At 29.7% G+C, this 24,489-nt stretch overlaps 1 protein-coding gene across 6 annotated transcripts in view; it reads left to right on the top strand.

The window, feature by feature from the left end:
- Positions 1–24,489, top strand: part of LOC126858896 (FH1/FH2 domain-containing protein 3) — a 164,928-nt gene that overhangs the window by 5,487 nt on the left and 134,952 nt on the right. For 5 of the 6 annotated variants that reach the window (XM_050609559.1, XM_050609556.1, XM_050609555.1 and 2 more), the window contains exons 2-9: positions 8,454–8,673; positions 8,823–9,254; positions 9,568–10,906; positions 11,535–12,841; positions 13,163–13,749; positions 14,318–14,537; positions 14,868–14,967; positions 15,101–15,137. In XM_050609559.1, the coding sequence (XP_050465516.1) occupies positions 8,454–8,673; positions 8,823–9,254; positions 9,568–10,906; positions 11,535–12,841; positions 13,163–13,749; positions 14,318–14,537; positions 14,868–14,967; positions 15,101–15,137 (4,242 nt within the window). Of the gene's footprint in view, positions 1–8,453; positions 8,674–8,822; positions 9,255–9,567; positions 10,907–11,534; positions 12,842–13,162; positions 13,750–14,317; positions 14,538–14,867; positions 14,968–15,100; positions 15,138–22,588; positions 22,815–24,489 lie in introns of those variants that run through there. The other variant, XM_050609561.1, reaches the window with a different exon arrangement.

Here is a 24,489-nt window from a genome sequence, read left to right as displayed (position 1 = left end):
ACATTTAAACATCATTTACTATCTTTTTTTTTTTTTATTTATTATCAGTGACCGAAGATAGACTTTGAATTTTGAAAGAGTACGGAACTGTCAGATATGCACTTTATAAGAAACACAGGTGTGTACAAGAGAAACTGGATATTAAACCATACCATTGAATTAATCATAAACTTCAGCTGATGCCAAAACTACCACGTGTTTACTCCGTCACCGGCTTCGAACAGAGGATACATGAAGTTCTGACAGTTGAAATGTTATATTCATACCTCATGTAAATAGATGCGTACCGATTTATAATTAAAATACAAAATTGCTTTGTCACTTAAAGTTTAACGCAGAACGCTTCTTTTCTAACATGCATTTTTATATAATACAGCAAATAAAATTATGAATAAAATTAAATAAAATATTATTATTTATGATAGAAAAGATGTAAAATGCATTTTCAATATCAGTAAACTTATATTTGTCGCAATATGTGTTATTAAATATATGTTTTTCTTCTTCGTTAATTATAATATTTTATTTTATAACTTATTTTATAATAATTTATTTTAAAATTTTTTTCTCTTTTTTTTCCTTTTTATTATAAAAAGCTAGATTTTATTTTATGAAAAATTATTATACATTTTTTTTTCAGGACTTTTAAATAAAAATACGTATTAAAATAGCTAATTTTGTTTGCATTTAATATAAAAAAATTCAAAAATAATAAATAAAAACTAGTAAATAAAGAGAAAAATGTTTTATTACAGTCTGATAGTACTGTCGTACGAATGTGAGAATTTATTAAAATATAATTGAACGGTGTTTATGATTCTATTATGTTATATTTTTTTCAATGAAATAGAATTGTATGATCGAATCATGTTATATATCATTCAGCACGCGTGCTGCAACCATCACAACTATTTCATTAAAGCCGATAGCGGAATCGAAGCTGCCGAAATATTTGTCATCGAATATCAAACTCCTAACGAAAATGGGTATTTTGGGATCGTGTCAGAACTAGCATTGATGCATCGCTGTTTTGACATCGTTGCCTTGTTAGTAACGCGTCGCATCGCGCCAGGCAACAATGTTGTTGGCAAACACAGCTGATCTCGCGGATCAATTGTCGGAATTGAACCCAATTTCACCTCGCGTTAGGTTGACCTAGTGCATGGTGTCGACGAATCAGATCGATAAGCTCACGTCTGCAAATATTCAACGATCCATTATGCGAGGAATCATTTTTTGCATACAAAATAAAATCATTTCTTGCAAAAAATTTACTCGCTAACTAAAATTCTTATTAACAATTCTGAAATTATGAGAACTTTTCAACAGATCGCATATAATTATAAAGAATTATTCAAAACTTTAATAATAGCAAATTGCCGCCAATTAAATGAAAATTAATCTTTTTTTTACAACTATGTGAAAGAATTATTAGATGTTAAATTATGCAAAAACAATTAATTAATTTAAATAAAAAGTCTTAGAAAATTAAACTCAAAATTTCTAACTCTATAAAAAACAAAATTAATAACTATACTTGATATTTGTCTTTAATTTACAAAATGTTTAATTTTATTAATTCGCAACACGTAATAATATATTTTTGTCTATCTATAATGTTTTCCGGTTTATTATCTCGATAAATAAAAAGTTATTTTTTTTATTTTACAAAATAATGTTTTTTATTTTACGAAAATGATTATTGCATAATAGTTACATGTAAATATATGATAAAAAAGCGAAAAACAGGAAAAATTCTTAAAAAATATGTATTTCACATAAAGAAAAAAATAGAAATATACGTCTATTTGATAGAATAAATAGACGTTTTCATGTAGTTGGAAATTTATGATGCATTCGTCGGTATTAAATTCAATTTGCAACATTTTGCTGAAATTGTAGCTAGTTTATTTCTGCATGTAATTGCACATTGTAGCATCATTTTCTAGATTTTATATTTATTGCATAATTCATTAGAGCTACTATTTTATCAAAGATTTCTATAAAATCAGATAAAAATATTTTCTAATTTATTAAAAAAATTGTGTATTATAATTAATATTTTCTTGTTTTTGTTTTTTGATATAAGAAATATTTAACTTAACATATATTAATTAAAATTAAATTGATTTATGATTAAACTTGAATAATAAAAGATTTTTTTAATAATAACAAAATCAATTGCTAGAAATGTTCTAATTTATATTGTTTCAAGAAATAGTTTTGATATATTATTAATTATGTATAGCATTGTGTTATAAGTTTTTTTAATTTAAAAATTTTTATTTAGTCAAGAAAAATACATATATGTTTCTTATTTTTTTATTTTTTATCATCAAAGCTTTAGCTTAATAAACATATTTGCAAAGAAGAATTGTAGCATGTTGACACATAATAACATATTTTTACTTTCTAGAACTATGTTCAAACATTTCAGATCTTAAAAGACACTAAATAGAAAAACATAATAAATACTTGTATCGTCGACAATGTACGATCTAATAACGTAATTATGAGCGATTTATTGGTTCGTAACGTTACTAAGAAGTTGGCCGTCTTTGAAACCGGACAGGGGGCTTTAGCCGCAACTTCCGGCAGCTTACACAGTGCCAGAAGTTTTTCAATTACACGGCGAGGCCGTCGCAATTTTCCTGTCAAAGCCCTTACCCTAACATTCTTAAATCTGTACTCCACTCGCGAAGGAATCTTTTTGCTTGGCACTTTTGCTAAGGTTTTTTCTAAGCGTTTCAAGGAAGTTAAAGTATCACTGGATATTTTACCGTAACTTACTATGAAATCAGATTTCTAGAGAAAAAAGAAAAGAAAAAAGAAAAAGATCTACACGTGATAAATTATTTATCAAATTAAAATTGTATATATAAACTTTTCTTTTTTTTTAAACACACAATACGAGTTTGACGAGAAATATTAACAAATATTTAAATATTAAAATAAATTATTTTTTATATAAAAACATATGTGTGTATATATGTGATATTAAATTAAATTATATCAAATATAAAGTACTATATTTTGTTATCATACATAATTGCTAATTCTCGTGCTAAGTTAGGAATAATGTGTAAAATAAAATGGTCGTATTTCTTCAAATATTATAACATAAAAATATATAAACTACTTTTCCATTTTTATATTATATAATAACATTAACTTTTGTAGTAAAATGTTGTATATGTAATATTTAGTATTCAATGATTTCATAAATTATTTATTTGATAGGTATAGTTTTTGTATTTTTGTAGCATTTTTATTATATTTTGGTTTTTTAATCAAAACTTTTATAATTTTCTCACAGTACTATGAACATACTTTGCTCCCCTATCTATGAAGCGGATGATGCAAATTTATCCATTTGCACGATGCGATTCTCTCCCAATATCAAACATAACGCAAAACTTAAATGCATTTTTTTTAAATACATGTCACAAAGTGTAGTTTATTTAATAGATAAAAAAAACAGTTAACGATCATCATGCCAAAAAAGCACGGTAATTAACAATGACTGTTATTAGTGTCATACAAAATTTGTTTTTAAAATCGTCACGTGTTCACACGTGTGGCGGAGCTCCCTAAAAACACTTTTCCGATTGATACCACGATGTGCCGAAAATCTTGGCTTGTACCCAACATGTGAATCGTAAAATAACAGACCGCCGTTGAGGAAAGCAACCTAATTTGCTTTCTGGTGAGATAATTAAGTGAAAACTGTATGTTTCCCAGGCAGAAGAGAGAGAGAGAGAGAGAGAGAGAGAGAGAGAGAAAGAAAAGGAAAAAGAGAGATTAACTCTTTCTATATTAAATAATTTGGATAATAATTGCAAAATAATTAATTATTAACTTTGTTATTAATTAATTAATTAAATAATTAATTAATAACAAATAATTAACATATAGATATACTAATATATATATATATATATATATATATATATATATATTTGTATATATATGCTGCTATAATATTAAAAATAAAGCTTGAATATTTGTGTACATAGTATTGTCAATTATTCCAAAGCACAACAAATATTGTTAAACTTTTCTATTTTATAAAAAAATATAAAAGTTAAAAAAAATTAACAATATAAAAGATTTAATTTCTTTAATTCTATTACAAAAAAAAAGATTATATTCTTGAAATTGTGTATTAGCGGGTGGTCTAGAAGAATCAACAACGTTTCGACTATTTAAGAATACAATTAAGCAACATTTTCGTTCCGTCGAGCTCGTGACAGCTGGTCGTGCGTTATAAATTATAATAATGTACCGAGTCGCCAGAGGTTAAATCAGGCTGACACTCTTCAATTATCTGGCCTCCCTTCAAGCTGATATCACGATGCATCGGTCGCCCACATCCTCATCAGTGTCATTGAGAATGCACCGCATCATCGCGAATAAAACGTTCAGTCTTTTTCTCTGTCTCTCTATGTGTGTCGTAAGCTTGAATACTTATTTAAATAAATGAAGCATTTAAAGCGATAATATGCTAAATCACGGAAAAGAAAGACTTACAATATTTATAGCTCGTACATATTTGAGCCATAAAAATATTTTGTGAAAAATTTTTTTTTTTTTTGTATCTATTCTGAGACAAGCATTTAATACACAATCATATCTTATAAAAATATTATCAAATATGATACTCAAGTAGAATATTCAATCAAGATATAAAGTAGTTATCTTCAAAAAGTTATCTTTAAAATAGTTATCTTCATACAATAACCTGATATTTTACGATATTGAATATGATATTAATATAATATGATATTAAATATTAAAAATAGAGAGAGAGGAAGATTTCATTATTTATTTTATATAAATAAAAGAGGTGAATATATGAATATACGTCTGAAAACGTATTAACAGCAAAAATATTTTTTTTATGTTAGCATACAAGAAACAAAATTATGTAATAGTTATATTTTGAGTCTTCAAGTCTGCGCAAGAATACTATTCGATATGATTCTTGAAAAAAATCGAGATGTGAAGGTATGATGCGTGGAAATTGTGATGTTTTACTTTTAGATATTCTGTGATGCAATAGCGCATATATGCATGTTTGTATGTGATGGTGCGATACTGCGTCGGGTTTATTGATGGGCTGAATAGGCGTTCTTTTTTTGCGCTCTCGTAGTCACGTAAACTCGAAAATTTCCGAGCCGAATGTAGACGGATATCCCGTCATGTTTATCTCTGCATGTATAGATCTGCACATCTCAAACATAGATTTTCCAATGCGGAATGGTTATCATCATGCAAACATAAGTTTATGTATAAAATGCATTGTCAGCGGCGTACGTTACTTTCCAGCTTAAATTTTTCCAGTAAGAAATCTATCCTAAAGCGGATAGAGTATAAAGCGCATACCTATTTTTTTATATTTTATAATTATTTGAAAAAAGTCGGAGAGATAATTTTCTATTAAAATATATCTAAAACATTAAAAAAAATGATAAAATCATTGTTACTTCCTATAAAAAAAATCTTTGCAATTAAAAAATATGACTTTAATATATAGATTTATGTTTTATACAATGGCAGTACATTAAATGTATATTTTTATAACATTGTCTTGTGCAGCAGTTGACTTAAAAGCAATATAGAAATCGTGTAAGTTGTTATAAAAAGATAAGAAACCACAGTAGAGATAGAAAGCCACGTTTGCACGTTTGCAACATTTTCTCGCGACTATTTTCGATCTCATCGATAAAGATAAGAGGGAAAGTCTATATGGAGTCATTCTATTGCTGCTTCGTACATTTTGTAAAGAAAGAAAAAAGAGTTTGGTGATAATGAGGCCGATTGCTTGTGCGACAGACATAGAATGATTTATCTAGTATCTTATAGCAATTTCTGAAGATAAAACGAGCATTGTAAACAACTTTTTTCATAAGCAGTATTGGAAGATTCACTCGATTTAATACTCGCTTTCAATGCGTTCATATATTGTAACAAATATCATATTGGAGACTTATGTATTATTGTCAAAGGATGTTGACGGATTAGCAAACTAAAAGCATCAATAAATTGTTGGGTGATATTGAATAGATCGATCGTAACGTGCTCGAGAAGTTTGCAAAGACTACTTATATCAATTTCTTCTTTTTATTTCTCTCTGTTTCTTTTTTTCTATCTTATTCTTTCTGTTATATAAAATATGATTATGGTTACAAAAAAAAAGCAGAAACTTGACAGAATTTTTTGGACAAAAACTATCCAGAGTATACTGGCTATAAATTTCTGAATAGAAACTGGCAAAGAAGCTAATTTCTTGTGAATATCAGAGATCGATATTTCAGTAAGTAAATTTGTATTTTTTATATATTTTAATTTTCTCTTTTATTCTATTTCTATTATTTTAAATAAAATTTTTATTGAAAAATATTTACTTGATATATTATATAACTGGCAATTAAATTTTTGTTTGATTAAAACGGAATACGTTATTAAATATCATCTTTTCGTAGTTTAAAGCGGCGCAGACGTGATAATGAGATTGGATATAACGCGATAAAAGGACTTATAATCTTCGACATAGCGCAGTGCTTTCGCTCGGAAGAATTGCTTTGATGATATTAAGGAGAACGATTTTTACTATTATAATTCTATTATTGCATCAAATACTATTAGCATAATAATGAGTGATATTTTTTCTAAGAAAAAATAAACTAAAAATTTTTCTATAAGTGTATTATTGCGGCTTCTCATTATTTTAAAAAATTAAAAGAGAAATTAAAACCAGAAATCACACATTAGTTTTCACATTACTTATATTTATTGATTATTTAAGAAAGAGATCTGAAAGCAGTCTAATTTTTCAAAAGCTTGAAGAAATATAAATTATTATTTATGCCACCCGTTGTACGAGCGAGAAATGCTAAGGTTATTACTCCCGGACCAGGTTGTTCATCTATTTTGAGATTAGGGCATTTCGCCAAATTTATGTTAATTATACGAATTATTATTTTTCGTTTTTGCACAGTCATGGATGACGCCTATTAGTCTACTTTAGACTTCGTGGAAATAATTTTCCGCTCATCCCCTGATTTTTTCCTTTTATTATCTCATTATTCTATTTATGATCAGAGAGAGATTTAAATAATTAATGATAGAAAGCTTTCAATAAAGAACATAAAAGTATGTACATAACTTGATTATCTTAGTAATTAAATTAATTCAATTTTACATTAATTTATTTAATTTTGTGCAAAATTAGATTTTAAAAAGATACTATAATTTCATGATAGCCAGTGTGTGTGTGTGTTTAAATATTTTACATTCTTATTAGAAGATATATAATTGCTTATCTACATGTATCTCTAAATATGTATTGATTGCATATTAGAGATAATTAAAGATTTAATTTATTTGCAATATTGCAATCAAATATTAATTATCATCATGTACCATATAAAATTAAGGAATTGTTTTTTATGTGTACTTATCAGAATTCATTTATCTATAATTTAAATGTGTAAGTATTATGATTGTTTATATATATATATATATATATATATATATATATATATATATCAATAAAAATATAAATAAAATTGAAAATATTATTTAATAATAACATTATTACTGAATAAAATTAAATTTAAATATCCATATTTTATATTAAAAATATACATATTTTATATTAATATTTATTTAATTTATATTATATCTTTATATTGCACAGAGTTCATTGATGACATTTCTTTTTCTGTTATAAATAATAATACGCTTAAAATGGATTTATATTTACTTATTAAGCAAAAAGTTTAGTTGAAAACGTTCATTAGATGCGTCTTCTTCGTAATATGTAAACTATGCATTATTCTCCGCATTATTCTCAATATCATTAATATCCTAGAAACCACAACCTAATTTCTTGTGAGTACCTTATTGGTTTAACGTCCCTTCTCATTACTTTAAACGCAAGAAGCGGTTGATGAATCTTGCTAATATAACAAAGTACCAATATGATTTAAACTGCAAAAAACATCAAGTTTACCAACAATTCGTTTTTGAAAATGAATTATTATAGAAGTTTATATTTATAGTTATATATAATGTAAACAAGAGTTTATGTGTATAGTATATATATATTTATAAAATATTTTTATATATTTATACAAAATATATTTGATTGTATGTATAATTGTTAAAAAAATTATGTCTTGTATGATTTATTAAACTCACATAATATATTATTTATTATTTAATAAAGATGTAATTATCTAACGTAAGAGAGAAATCTCTTTAAAGATAATCGTTATGTGTATAGCATTTATAATCTTTTTAACGTGTAATTCAAATTAATTATATATTATTTTTTTTTTAATTAATTCTTTAAATTAATATCAGACCCTCCATACAATTTCAATATTTATAAGACTAAAATAACTGGAAATTATACTAATTATAGTTCTTCCTATTTGCAATTGCAGGGTGATACAGGAGCATATCGGAGCAAAACCGGCGTCGGCATTGCTAACACGTTCGGTAGGAATACTTCCGGTAGAAACATGCCAAGCTGCAGAAGCGGCTATTCCGGAGTAGCATCAAATTCCGCTCGAGTTGCTAACAAGGAACGAGCGTTCGACGGTTTTGAAAGCGCTTTTCTTAAAAAAGATAAATTTGAGGAGAAAAATACATTCAAATATTCATGTAAGATATTAATTTTTTTTACAATAATTTATATTTATAATTTCTACATTATTTACATATAGTCTAAAAAAATATTATATATATTTATAAAACTTATATTTTTAAAATACAATCAAAATATTATCTTTAAATTATATCTTCTTGTGCAGATACCAAAGACGCTGACAAAAATCGATTACATTCCGGAAGATCTTCGTCTGAAGACATGAGCGTGAAAAGCCCGCTATCTAATAGTAGGTCGTCTCTCTTTGAAAAGTACTCGTTTTCAGCTGGCAAAACATCGGAGAGGCCATCTTCCGTGTTAGACAGATATAACCGACCGGCTTCGCGAGGGAAGAGCAGAGAGCCCGAAGGAATATCACGGTACGGATCCGGTACATATTCTGGATCGAGTTTCATACGAAATTATGGCAACGACGGCCGAATCGAAAAGGACCATCCATCAGTCTCTTATAGAGGATTACGTTCTAATTCTGCAAAAACATCACGCGAGCCCAGTCCGGAAGTTGGTGTCGGAAAAGCAAATTCCTTCAGGATCTATTCAAGAGCATCGTCTTATAATCGCTCAGCTGCATCGCCCAGTGAGTGCACTGTTTTATCAGTTTTATTATAAATCACAAAAATATTAAGAGAGTACATTTTTAATTTTATACTTTTATTATTATTAGGCCAATTTATGAAATAATATTTCATAAATATTATTTTGTAATTCATATTCAAAAAAAAATTTAGAAAATAGAAAATTTTTAAACTCCGGAATATATTTTTAAAAGTGTTTTAATTAAATAGACAACAAACTTTATATTTGAACGTAAATTGTATTATTCTTATTTGTTTATTTAATTATGGAAACTGATACAAATAAACAATTAGTTTTAAATCTATATTATTCAGGTACGTCTGAATCAAGCTCGACCACAATCTCAACAAGATTTGGCTCGACAGCTGGTTCACGATTTCTCTCATCGCGAAGCAACGAACGAATACCCACGGCCATAAATTATTCCGCGACAGACAGACTCCGAAACGCGAGTACTAAGTCTATTAATCAGAAAGACGAAGAAGAATCAAGGCTTGCTATCATGCCTGACAAAGATGAAAATCATAAAGCATATAAAACTTCAAATCGAATGGAAGAGGATGAAACCGACAGTAGGCTTTCTGACAGCGAATTTGTGACGCTGACGATGGTGACTAGAAGTACTTCACCAACACCTCCAGCTTCTTCGTCCTATGTCAGAAACAGGCGGGCTGAAATCGGTATTGTTTATCAGAAAGAAGTGATCAGATCTCGAAAATTACCGGATACCATGAACGAAGAGACGCAGTGCGATCGAATGGAAGAAACATCGAGATTCTCGAGGTACGGCAACAATAGAATATCCGGTGCACCCTGGTCAGCGTATTTGGATAAATACTCGTCATCAGGCACAACATCGGTTGGAGGTCCATCTATGTATTCGTCCAGAGGATTCACTAATGCAAGCTCTTCCAGTGGTAGATTCAATAGCTTCGGTTATACGAGAACGAATGAATCTCCGGCGACCACGAGAAATGAATCAGCTACCAAGGAATCGTTGAGTTCTAGTCAGGAAACTCCTAGTTCTAGCAATAAAAATCAAAACGAGAAAGTTTCCAGTGGTTTAAAAGACACTACTAGCAATGAAAATTCAACGTCTAGTGACTCAAATGCATCATCAAACGCGCAAAATATTCATGGCACGAACAAAGAAATAAATGGTAGGATACGAGATAGCGAACAGTGTTCCTGCGGAGGACGAAAACCTGAAACGAGCGGAAATTCTGAGAGCTCTAGAGTTTTTAACCAGAACGTTGCATTTCACCGCAAAGATGATTCAATGGAGGATTCTCAGGAAAGCAACGGTAGTCGCGAAGATTGGAGTAGCAGACAAAGTTCTGTATCGAAGTGTGATGAATATAACCAAAGAAAACCGTCTATTCCGCGGGTTGGACGTAGTTCAACCAACGTAGTTCAGCCAAAGAGCGAAATAAAAATTTCCAAATGTTCTTCAAAGACTGAGATAATATCACCGAAACGGGAAGCATACTGTGAAAGGAGAGGATCTACTCCCAAATCTGATGCCAGTTCTTCTTCTAAGAACTCTTCGAAAGAGGAATCTCTTCGAATTGTAGAAGGACATTGTCAAAATCAAAATGAAGAAATTATTTCCCATAAGCGAGATATTTCGCAAAGAAAAGATTCTACATCGAGGTATGTAAGGTCTGCTTTCTAATGAAATAATTATTTATATAATTTATAAGCAATTATATATAAGAAAAGCAAATTATTTATATTGTATTAACTATGCTTTTGTCAAAAATATAATTGCTTTTAACTTATTTTTATTGATATAAATACATGATTGCAGTATTAATTGTGCATTTTTATATAAAATTTTAAGCTAATTTTTAATATTTAACAAACACAATTTTTTCAATATGTGATAATAAAATACAAGCAATAGAAAATAATTTTATATAATATGATAATATATTGCATATTGTATATATGATATTCAAATTTTAATCAAAATAATATTTATTTTAATATCGCAATATCATAAAAATTAATTGTAAAATTTAAAAAATTTTCATAAATTAAGTTTTCACGATTATAAATAGAGAGAATAACGTTATTTTTCTCAATTAACTTTTAAGAAATTATTATATACAACAATTTTTTAAAAATTTTATAAAAATTACAAAAATGATTGTAATTATTGAAATGTAGAACAAATAAATTGTAAATGCGCAAGAAATTTTAGAGAATCTAATAGAGAGAAAATACATTTTATAAATATTGTCTTATTATGTTGTAATTATTGTATTTTTATTAAAAGCGGTTCTTCACACAATCGTTCGACACCGCAATCTAGGAATGGATCGACAAGGAATATGCCGCGTCAAATGACGCGGACCGGCTCATCAGATGGATCCTCTGTAAACATGCCAATTGGCAGATCGAAATCATCGTCAACTAGTTCGGTGACGAGTCAGAGTATAAAAATAAAGGCGACGACGCCGCCATCGTCCGGCAAGTCATCCGGGGGTTTAGTTCCGCCATCAGTGAATCTACGACAAGGCGGTTCGCCGTACGCGCGCGGCAAACCACCTGTGCCGAAAAATGATACTACGACCGCTGCCACATCGAAGTGCATCGTGGCAGCGAAGTACGTGAACAAAGATTTCCGCAAGTCGACCTTGAACATGGAGAATGGCGATATGTCGCGCTCCAAGTGCGCGAGAAGGAAGAAGAGCCAGAGAGCTATCTGCGTCAGCTCCAAGAATTCCGAGATGACCACGGAATACATTCCCCAGGCTGTCTCCTCGGAGTCTTCGAAGCCTAGTCAATCGAGATTAATGACTCTTTCGGGAAAATCAAAGCATATGCTTGGAAGGAGCGGTTCAAATGGCTCAATGAAATGGAAAGAATCGAGAGGCGAATCAAAGTCACCTTGCGAAACGAAAAAGAGGCCATCTGTGACATCTGTTTCTAGCAATAGTAGTCAGTCGATCTCCGCAAATTCTTCCAGCAGCGAAGATAATGATGAAAATGCAGACAGGTCGGATTCGAAACGGAGAAGAAAACAAGCATCAGAATCGTCCAAATCGTTCGAAATAAGAGGCAAGATCAGTGCAGGATCATCAAGAACAAGCGTGTTGGCATCATCTACCGATGAGATGTCCTTGATGACAGAGAAACCACCCAGGCCACCATCTAGTCCAAAATCGAAAAATGATCGTGCAGTGAAAACGGAAGAGGCCAAGTCGTTTTTGATGAGAGCACTAGCACCAGTGACAAATTTTTTTAAGAACAGGAGTCAAGATTTAAGTGATACAAGTAAATCAGGTAATTGGGTTGATTCGAACGAGGAGAACTATGAAATCTGTAACAAGTCAAGACAGTCGCTATCATCTTCAAAACCGATTAGTCAGAATTTGTCAAAAGGTCTTAGCTTTACTAATTCCGAGAGGAATGACGAAATAAAAAAAAATAATATGAGAATTCAACATCAGTCTTCTGGGGAGAAACCGTGGTGGTTGGATTCAAATTCTGATAATGTTCCGGAAGGAGTTGAAAAGGATAATCGATGGAACGAAGATGTCAGTCAGGACACAACAACCAGCACAGCGTTACCAGATGATGGTATGTTAATTATTAAATATTTGTAAAATATATTTGTAAAAAACATGTTTAAATATTAATATATTATTTATCTAATTTAAATATGTGCCATCACAACTTATGTGTAATAAAAATATAAAATTTTATAATAAAATATAATTAGATAATTTATCTTAGTATAAGATAAGCAAATTACATTTAGATACATAAAGTTTAGTACTATATATTTTTATGTTTTAATTTTCAACTCTTTTAATTTAACAGTTTCTTCAAATATTTACTATTTATTATTTTATTTACTATTTATTATTTTATTATTTTATTTATTGCACATGTCGACAGGAAAATGTAAGCTCAAATTTTGGAAACAAGAATCGGGAGAACGTGCCTGGTGGTTGGACGATGTTTCGGCAGAAGAAACAAAGAGATCACCCTCCTCGGCATCTCCCGTCTCCAGACGAGGTTCCAGTCGAGGCAGTTTTCGATCAGCTGATCGTCGAAACCGCATCAGGCATCAGCAATCTGGTGAACGAGCGTGGTGGATGAGCGATGATCCCGAGAATGTTCCAGAGGGTGTAGAGATCATTCCTACAGCGTCTTCCGATAGTCATAGTGTCGACCAACCTGATGGCTTTGTCGATAACGAGAGCCTCTATTCTTCAAAGCCGCTTAAAAAGATCCGGCATATTGAATCCGGGGAGAAAGCATGGTGGATGGATAGCTCCTCGAACATTCCTGACGGGGTCGTCAGGATTCCTGTGGAAACTACCAACAGCACTTCTGACTCCTCCGAGTCATACGAGAAGATCGATATCGGCGTTAACCCTGAACCTGAAACACGTGCGAAGAAAAGCCTTTCTAGATTTCCTATCGAGTTTCCGCCGCCACCATCCGAGGAGCCGTTGGGAGATCGCGCGAGTCCAGAAGGGGTAAAATTAATTGTTATATCTTGCAGTATTCATCGCGTAATCTCTCAACATTAACGGCTTCGTGTAATCCCATAAATCTCTAATCCTGAAAGATTGGAGTAATTTAGACAAAAAGAAAGGATTATGACACATATGTGATTAGATTATTAATAAAATAATATTTATATAATATATCATTAAATAATAAGATAAAAGTTTGTAAATTATCTTTTCTATTTTCTCGTAATAAATTCATTACAAATATTGAATCATTTTAGAAAATGCATATAAAATTAAACTTAGAATTTAGGAGAATTTTTATCTTTATGATTCTTTTTAGACAATTAAAATTTAATGTTGAAAAAATTAAAAATCATTAATTTAAATTGTCTAAATATATATATATATATATATATTATTATATATTAAAAATAATATAAAAATGTGATTGATATTGACGCATAATAACATGTATTACATTATTGCATTTATCATTTTAACAAATGTGGTATGATTAAAAATATAAAATATTATTTGAATTCTCATATAAATTATCACAGAATATTTAAGTTCAGTATCTCTGTTACAGGTCGAGAATCCACCTGACCCGCCGGATAATTATGGAGGACGGGACTCACCTTATGACAATGTGCCGACACCTCGAAGGTTATCACCAAGGAAACGACCCTCCACCTTGCCATTGTTCATTGGTCAGCAAACTGACATCGATGACGTGCTCGGTGATACAGCTGCCCTATGCCATAGTCCTGTTCTCTCCCGTATTCGTAAACAGAAACGCGTTGAAGAGGGTGAGTCAAGAGAATGAATTTAGTATCACTTAGCTATCGTACCTAGCTTGTATCAGTCTGATATATCGAATCATGTTCAATAAAATGAATTAATTGAAAGCTTTGTGAAACCATAATACTAAAACATGTTATACAATAATATAAGATAATAATGGAGCAAAAAGTAAATTTGATATATTTTATTTGAGAAATAAGAATATCTATATAGCATTAAGATCTCTGTAAGAAATATACACAAAATTGGATATTTAAAATGTAAAAATTTTATTAAAGTATTTTATATAGATAAATATAATTTAATGGATAAATATAATATATTTGTCATTGCAGATTCTTCCGAAAACAATTCAGAGTGCGAAGAAATAGATGCGACTCAGGTGATTATTCATGACAGCACGCCGAAAACACCGGTGATTCAACGAAGACATCGGTATGTTTCACAATAATTCAGTATTAATTTAAAGAACATTTGTAAATTACATATATATTTGATATTTGCACATAACTGAACAATTATATATAACGTACATCATAACATATGATTATGTTTTTTCTTTTTTTAGTGACAATAAGAGAATTCAACCCGATGGCTATATTTCGGTAAGTTTTGTCATGTGAAATTACATTATGTTGATATCTATATGCTTTGATATGTTTTTATTTGATTAAAAGTCTATATATAAATATAGAAAACGTAACAAAAAATTAAAAATTAATATAAAAGTACAAAGTAAAATTTACATTTTAAAAATGTAAATAGAAAATGATCAAAAAAAGCAAATATTTTTAAAAGTTTTAAATTATATCAAATAAAATATGATAAATAATAATAAAATAATCAATAAAAATTAAATTAAAAAAAAACAGAACTTTTTTGGAAGTCTATATAAAAAATACCTTTTTTCTTAATTTACATTTATATTGTTAACTTATTTAAATTTGTTAATCAATTTTTACTTGTTAGTTTTTTATTTGATATTTAAACTCTTGTCAAAATGGACATAAGAAAGCAAAAAATTATACTTAAATTAAATTTTTTTTATAATAAAGTTATCACCTAAACAAAGTTCATTACTTTGCTCGAAGTATGAATATTCCTTAAAACAGATGCAATAAATCTGTTGACATGTCTCATGTCAAAAATAGCAAGAACATACGTTTTTTATGTCTCTACCTTTTTAAATTATGTATTTATTCATATTTTTCAATATTCTTGCTTTCAATATTCTTTCGCATTTCGATATTTTTATTGATAATCGTCCATAGGTGTACATCGTCGACTATACCGTAAAAAGTCTGTGAACAAAGACTGACGAAAGAATGAATGAGATCAAGAGGTGTGGAACTATGCGCGACATTATTGTTTCTCGCGAGAAATGCACGAAAGAGCTTCTTGCTACCCTTTATACCTTTTTTTTTGTTACACACAAAGCAGAATCAACAAAGGAGCCTTGCTTGTTGAGTGCTTGCTTCGTTCTTCGTATATTGCGTCTCAGTTAATAACCACTCACTATGACGTCGTTGCAGTTTTTATTAATGTTTAAAAATCTACAGTTTTACTATAGTCAAATTAGAATTTTTGCAAATCATTAGAATAGTAGAAATAAACAGATAGTTATTTTGTCTAAAAAAAAAAAATTACAAATAATTTTTTTTTATACATCTGTATATATTATACGTACTATATATATATGTATATTACGATATATAAATAACAGACATAAATTGCAAATTAATCGCAAATTAAAATGTATATATATGTATATATATATATATATATATATATATATATATATATATATATATATATATATATATATATATATATATATATGTACATATACACTTAATGTGTGCCTTAATTCGTAATTTACATTGCAATATAAATGCAATCCTATAAAACGAAAAGATTCGTAACTAATTGATTACTCCGCTTGATTGTCATGCAAAAAATACTTATATTTTGCCGCTATTATGAGTTGGCAACTTTTTACTATTTTTCTTCACAATGAACTTCCATCACGTTTCTGTAGGCTTAGCATCCCCTTTGTACTATATGAATTCCTCCGTCCCTCACAATGAGAACTTGTTTGTAGTATACAGTCGACAATATCGTGCTTATAGTTTTGTGTCACATTGCACTGACTGATTATTTTTTAATTTTATGCCCAATTGTTATTTTAGTCATTTTTTATATTTGCTTTCTCTTCGGTAGATTATAATCCTTTGTATAGTAGCTTTTTGAATTATTTTTGATTTTTACTTTAGTCATTACTACTAATGCTAGAATTTTTTATATATTTTCTATATATAAACTTGAACTATAATTATAGTATGCAAAAATTATAGCGTTTAATAGCAATCTTTAAATATATTGATTATGTATAGATACATTTTATTACTAAAATAATTTTATTTAATTTAAGACTTTCATATATATATATATATATATATATATATATATATATATATATGTATATATATATGTATATATACACTTAATGTGTGCCTTAATTTGTGTTAATTCGTAATTTACATTGTACATTCGTAATTACATATATATGCAAACATTAAATATTTACATTAAAATTACATTAAGATTACATTAAAAATTATCATCTTAATTTAAAAAAAAATATATTATCAAAATTAAAAAAAAAAATTACTTGCTATGTATATAAGACATCTTACAAATCTTTGAAAAATTATCTGTAGTCTATTTAAAAATATAGTGCATTCTATGAATATTATGAAAATTTTTCTTTAATTAAAGTATATATATTATATGTGTAAAAAAAAGCTTAAGGGGAAGAGAATTCTTTATATCGAGAAATTATAAAATAAAGAGTCTGTTTTAGGAAAATAAAATTACTTTACATTTTATACAACTCTAAATCTGACAAAAAATTCTTTATCTGACAATGAATATGCGAATACGTTGAATGCGTAAAAAAGTAAAAGAAAAAAATTATTTATCATGTATAAATTCTCAATAACTTAAAGATATACGTATTAGGACTCTGATTTTATTCCGTTTTTCGAATATACGTATAAAGGTGAATCGTTTACATTTACTTCCAGGAAAACATTTAGTAAGTGTTTACACGTAACATGTTATTATATGTTTAAACAAAAACATGTTTACTTGTATATTTAGTACATCTATTTATTGGAAACGTCTATTCTCGAATATACTGTTTTGACATTATATATTTGTACATATTTTCCCCGCTTTTAATACATTTTAAATGTTTTTTTACTTAAAAAAATTTTTGTTTGAAAAGGAAGGAAAAATTTCTCTAGATAGATATACTCTTATAATTTTTAACTAACAATAACGTAATATCTACAGTAAATATTTTAATGATAAAGTATATTCAAAAGTAAAATATTTAATAAAAAGATAAACATTTATAAAAAATATTGCTAATAAACAGATGTGCTAAATATACGTGTAAATTTTTGTTTAAACATATAATAGCGAACCCTAATATATATATATATATATATATATATAAATTGTATAAAGGTCATGGATTTACAGTTTTTTGAAAATCGTGTTTAAATAGAACAACGATACGATTTAGGATGCCATGAAAAACGTTTGTTAGCACGGGTGGAGAGGGGGTTTAGCCGCGCGGCGGCGGCACCGTCGGCCGAAGGCGACAGGTGTCCGTGGCGCGTTCAGTGTCGCGACGGCCGTTCGCGAGGTAAGGTGTGTTGTTGCGTGTCGCGTAATAAACGTACGCGTATACTAACTCGAGCTGCATCCGTTCGTCTTCTTTTCTCCCACGGATTCCGCGCGCGCGTGTGCTTCCCTCGTGTCGCGGATTCGCGCACGTGCGTTCCAGTCACGCGCGGAAGAGGTGCGCGTTTTCATTCATCGAGACGGCGGGGCGGAAGTGCGCGTGTCGACCAAAAGGTGAGTTCCTTTCCTTCGTTTGGCGCGCAGACTCCGCGTTCTGAAGCTTGCTGCGAAGCGCGCGCGGCGCAACTCGGCTCGCTTCTTTCCCGCCTTTCGTTCTCGCTTTGTCTCTCTTTGCGACAAAAGTTGAATGGAACCCGTAGATATTTCGGCAATTTCGATTGAGCACGTTCGATATCGCGGGTGAGTAAACGATAAAAGGCACGTAGGAACCCGATTTCGAATTTTTGAATTAGATAAAGATTTCTAATGCGTTATTATCGATTCTCAAACACTGCAGTTTTTACAAAGAAAATATGAATTGTGCAAAGATTATTAGATATGATATATAATAATGAAAAACGCAACTGGATAGTGATTTTATAATTCATATTGCCAAAAGTGATTGAAAAATGTTTTGTTGAGATTGAATAATACTAAAGAATTAAACAGTAAATGTGGAAATAATTACTAATGTGTGAATGTATAAATGTGAATATCATAAGTTATTTGATCCTAAGAAGAAAGCAGAGAAAGATATTTACTTTATGTAAAATTAGAATACTCTATATGTGATATAAAAGATATTTGATATGTAATCTTTTATTTTCGTTACAAAATGTGAATTTCATGTTTCGAAGTTCAGATGCTCACAAATATTTTTTATCATTGTTGTCACGTATCGATAACCTGTTTGATAGAAATACATATACATATATAGCCGACTTTTCAGTAACAATGATGTTTCTTGTTATGAAAAAAATGGAATGTAAGAATATAAATTATTGTTTAGAAAATCGTCAATAATAATAAAAAAAATATTTTATTTTCCGATATAAAAACCGATCGAAATAGATTTTAACATAACACAAATAATATTATCTTTATATTTGTGACCAAAATAAGATATAGAGAATGTAAATAAATCGATCAATCATAATTTTAATATTTCAAATTCCAATTCTCGACAGTATTGACCGTTAGTATCGTATTACATACTTATTATTAGACTTTACTACGCTTGACGTATCAATAAACGCGGCTCATCTGATCGAAATACTTTCGCGTGAATATTACATTGTTGGTTTATGAGTCTGGCTTAGTAATTTTCTGAATGTCACACATCTCGATTGGTTCTGTCGTTCAATCGCTCTGCTGTTGAAAAACGTTATTTATTTCGGAGGTTCGTTAACGCGTACAGACGATAGGTCCGGTTCACGTTCACTGCTCCGTCACGCTTTTTTTTCAGTCGTTCACCTTCGGCTGTGCCTTGTGCGAAATTTTCGCATGATCGTCAACGATGTAACTCGCTTGGAAACAGACGCGTTATTGGATTCGCTTGAAAAGTCGTTTATCATCTTCTTCCAGCGATTTCTAGCCTTGAGTGACAGTTGCTTAATATTTCAATATTTTTGGTTTAATAATAAAGTATTAAAAGAGGAAAAGAATGTTTCTAGTTTAATAATGGATTATTAAAAGAGAAAAAAAAAAGAAATTAAATTATATATTAAAGATGTTCCAAACTTCGAGAGATATTATTAGTATAAATCTAAGGTATTTCAAAACAAAATATTTAAAAATTGATATGCTAGTTTTGGAGATTCGATGTTATGAAAGAAAACATTTAAAGAATGCCGTATCATACATACATACACACACACATATATATATATATATATATATATATATATATACACACACACATACATATACATATGTGTATGTGTGTGTACTAAAATATAAAATGTAATACTGCAAAAAAATTGGGAAACGCAACTAGCATACCGTGGCACTCTGAGAGGCAGATTTGTTGATTCAGGCGAGTTTGGGAATTCTTGCGAGTTCGATCTCGCATCGCGATTGCATCTTGATCATGAATCTTTCGTCGACCACAACCACGTACATTCGTATAGCGCAGACTCGTTTTCCCTTCTAACTCTCCTTCTTCTTCTCGATATCTCCCCTTCACACATTCTCTCTCTTTCTCTTTCTCTCTCTTTCTCTCTCTCTCTCTCTCTCTCTCTCTCTATTCTTCAATATGTTTCTCTCTTTCGTTCATTTCTCTTTCTTTGTTTCCTCCTCGGTCTCTCTTTCTCTCACACACTCGCCCATTCTTTACGTTGTTTCTTCGTCTCTTTCTTCGGCTGGAAGAAGAGCTGATTCATTTACGAATAAGAACAATGCAAAGATAAGATGACGAGACAGGTCCGCACGTACTAATAATGACAGCTCGCGATTTTATTTTGCGCCTGGCGCCGATTTTCTTACGAGTCTACGATGTCGTAAGGGAGTCAGTCCATGATGCATGAATAAAGATTATATCGTACATAGGCGCCGAGAGTGCATAATTCGATTTTCATTGCTCAGTTAAAAAAGGATACTGAAAATGCTGGCGCTGAATTTTTTTTTTTTATACTTATACTATAATCTTCTCTTTATCGAGTCTTTATCTCATTAAAAAATTGCAGGATATTCACAATGCTTCCACATTATATTCTCAAATTTATTATTACTGGTTTATAAAATAAAATGGCGCGCAAAATCTTTAAGACTAAAATCTGCGGTCGATAATAGTATTTTCTTCATTTTAGTATATTTAAAAGAAAAAGACTGTTTATTGCAATGTAAAATTTTCATACTAGAAATAGTGCATAGTAACATGATAGCGTAAACATGTGAGAACCGGTTAGCGATGCGCTTTTTCATAAGTTATAACAAGTTCTTCCTGCGCACCCGGTATAATCGCGACATGTTACAGCGGAGATCGTAGTGCTGAGGATTTAGATTTTTGAAGTTCGATCAGCTACAAGTAAGTTTCTACTACATCGAGTAGCTACAACATTCCGTTACGAACTTTGTGTAAGGTGTACTAACAGATGTGTGAATGATATCGATACTTGGGTAATCATCTTGTAGTCAAAATAATCTTGACAATTATAAGTCTTGCGAGGATATTATATCTATATAATCTAGAAAACAATTTAGATTTTTTTTATTTTAAGAAAAGGGAAAACAGCGTATTTTTTAAATTTTTAAATCAATTATTTCAAAAAATCTAATTGATTTATTTGCAAGCTTCAATATGAAGGAATTAGTTAATAATAATTAAATAATATAAAATAAATTTATATTACAGAAACATCTAAAAATAAGCAGCAAAATTATTAATTAAGAAATTATAAAAAAAATTTTATGATGTTTTTATATATTCTAAAAATATAAAAAACATATTTAAAAACATAATAAATTTTTAATTACGAGAACCTTGAATGGATGAGAACATTTCCGCTGCTTTTCCTGCTTTGACTTAACAAATCGATAAGCGAGTGAAAGGAAACTTGAAGGTCAATGACCGTCTGAAAACGATGTGGTTAGCGATTGCATTAACGATGATAACTGCAGTCCTAGATTATTATGATTCTAACGTTGCCACTTTCACGGCATGGTTCTTGATATGTTTTTTCTGTCGCGGTTCCTACGTGTGCCTAACAATCTATGATGATTGGCAGATTGCTCGGAAAATAAAAACGAGTAAATGCACGGACTTATAATTGAACAAACACGAGTTGTAACAAATTATCGTACATATCGAATGATCTTTATTGAGGAAAATAATAATTGAAGAAATAATAACAGGTAGAATAATAAAAACGGTGGAAAAAAATATTCGAACAAGCTACGGTTAAATATTTGCACTGTCAATGTTTTATCTGAATTTTAATTAAGAAGTTTTAAATGCAGATATTTTTCGTGATTTATGAACAATATTTACCTGTAAATAATTTGATTTTTGTTAGAACGAAACTTCGTTCTGATAAAATATTCCTGATAATATTGTGCATATTTAGAAACATATATAAAAATATGTACATATTAATATTAAGGAAGTAAATTTGAAAGAAATTCTGTCATTTATATATCGACGCGCTACGAGATCTTAGCGAGAACTAAAGGTGAGCGCAATCAGCAGCTAATAGAAGATAAGGAGTAAAGGAACATTTTTTTCGTTTCAGCCGACAGATCGAATCGAAATAAATCGGCCGTACATCGAACCGGTTCGTGCATCGCGTGAGTGCGTCACGGCGTGCGCACACGATTGTCGCGCGCACGTGAAAAGAGGCCGGCGGGGGTGGGAGGGTGTATTTTTCGGGGGACGAAGAATTGCGAACAATTTCGGCCGGTCTTGCTGGCGGGAAGAAATGTATCGCCAGATGTTCTTCACATGCCAAGTACAGTATCTCAACGACGTCGATCCGTTCAGTTATCCAACCCTTTATCCGGATGTTAACCCTCCCGATCACACCTTCAGCGTGACCTTGCCGCTAATCAATCAGCTCGCAGCCGTGCACCGGCTTCTACGGGCGCCACATAGGGTAAGTCATTATTTCCGGTTTATTAATATTTCGACGATCTAGGACTGCATTAAACGGGCGCCTGAGATGCAAACGTCCCAAAGAAATATTTGTAATTATTTTTCTTTGAGTTTGATGATCTTCAAATATATTTTAACGTTATATTAAAAAATGCGTATTTTTGCAAAAATAGTATAAAATTAAAAAAAACTATTTATTCGATATATATATATATATATATATATATATATATATATATATATATATATATATATGATTTTGATATTGATTCCAATATCGACACAAGTAAGATATATATAAAAAGAAAAGTTATAAAGAATTGTTTTCTGATTGTTAAAAACATTTATAACAATTCAATTAAATTGTAGAAAATTTGCAATATATTACAAACTTTTAGCTTTTTTAAAAATTAAGACTAAACCTTTTAAGACTAAAACTTTTTAAATTTTAATTGTACATTTCTCGCGAAGTATATGCAATGTTTGTTTTTGATTTTATAACTTTCGGATTCAAATGTTTTAGATAAAAGCTTTACAAATTAATTAGATTGTCCAGCCATTAATTCAGCCGCTTAGCATTAATGAGTTAAGTTTTCGTTCTACGAAACTTTTCTTTTCACTTTTTCTTCTTTCGATTACTTGAAGAAAACTTTAAGGGAATACAAATCAAGATATTGAGAACATAAACTTTATTATGAGTGAGTTTGTAAAAGAAGAAATAAACAGTAATCAAGAAGTTCATTATCTCTCTTTAAATATCATTTATAAATTTTATATGTATTATAATTAATTTTACATGTTGCATGCAGCTGCACAGATTCTGTTTTGTAATATGCTATTATATATATTTGCTTTAGCAAAGTGTCTAAGGCCCTTCAAAATGTTTTTGGTTTTAATCATTTATAATGCAATGCTCAGCATGCATTATATTTTATTCATCATTTCAATTGATTGCAATTATCGAACAATTTTGTTGTACAACATTAATACGAATTGAATCAATATTTATAAAAATATTTAAAGAAGTAATTTTTAAAAGCGCTTTAGCATACTTGCGCGTGCCAGATATTGTTTATCTTTTCTCTTAACATATTAAAATATCTTTAAAAGTAAAATATCTTAAAAAAAAAAAAATAAATAAATAAATAAATATATATATATATATATATATATATATATATATATATATATATATTCTAGCATAGCATTGTGTTTGATCGTTGAAATTTATTAACATTTTGAAGTTCTTACAGTTTCAAATCCTTTCATGCAATTGGAAATACAAAGACGTAAATTTGAAATGCGAAGATGAAACATAATTTGCCATTATCCAGTACGTTTTATTCCTCGTTCATAGAATGCACATTAGTTCTTCTTTCACAATTTAGTGATATTGAAACTGTGCAGTCGTTTGCTTGTTAAAACAGCTATAAAGTAACTGCTACAAATTGATCTTATTAAAATTGTTCAATCGGAGAGATACATTTCCGTCATGTATGCCGGAAATCATAATTTTTGCAAATGTTTTTTATTGCGTTTGGCCTTTTTAGTCGAATATTCTTCTGGAACATTATTTGCCGACAATTAAAGAATATTGCATAGTTGTAGCTGGAAAGAATTTAACAAAAAATATTAAAGGAAAGAAAAAATAGTATAAAAATAAAAAATAATGTAAA

This window comes from Cataglyphis hispanica, chromosome 2 (genome assembly GCF_021464435.1).
Source record: "Cataglyphis hispanica isolate Lineage 1 chromosome 2, ULB_Chis1_1.0, whole genome shotgun sequence".
NCBI lineage: Eukaryota > Metazoa > Arthropoda > Insecta > Hymenoptera > Formicidae > Cataglyphis > Cataglyphis hispanica.
The sequence above is the reverse complement of the archived record's forward strand: the minus strand, read 5'-3'. Positions and strand labels throughout refer to the sequence as shown.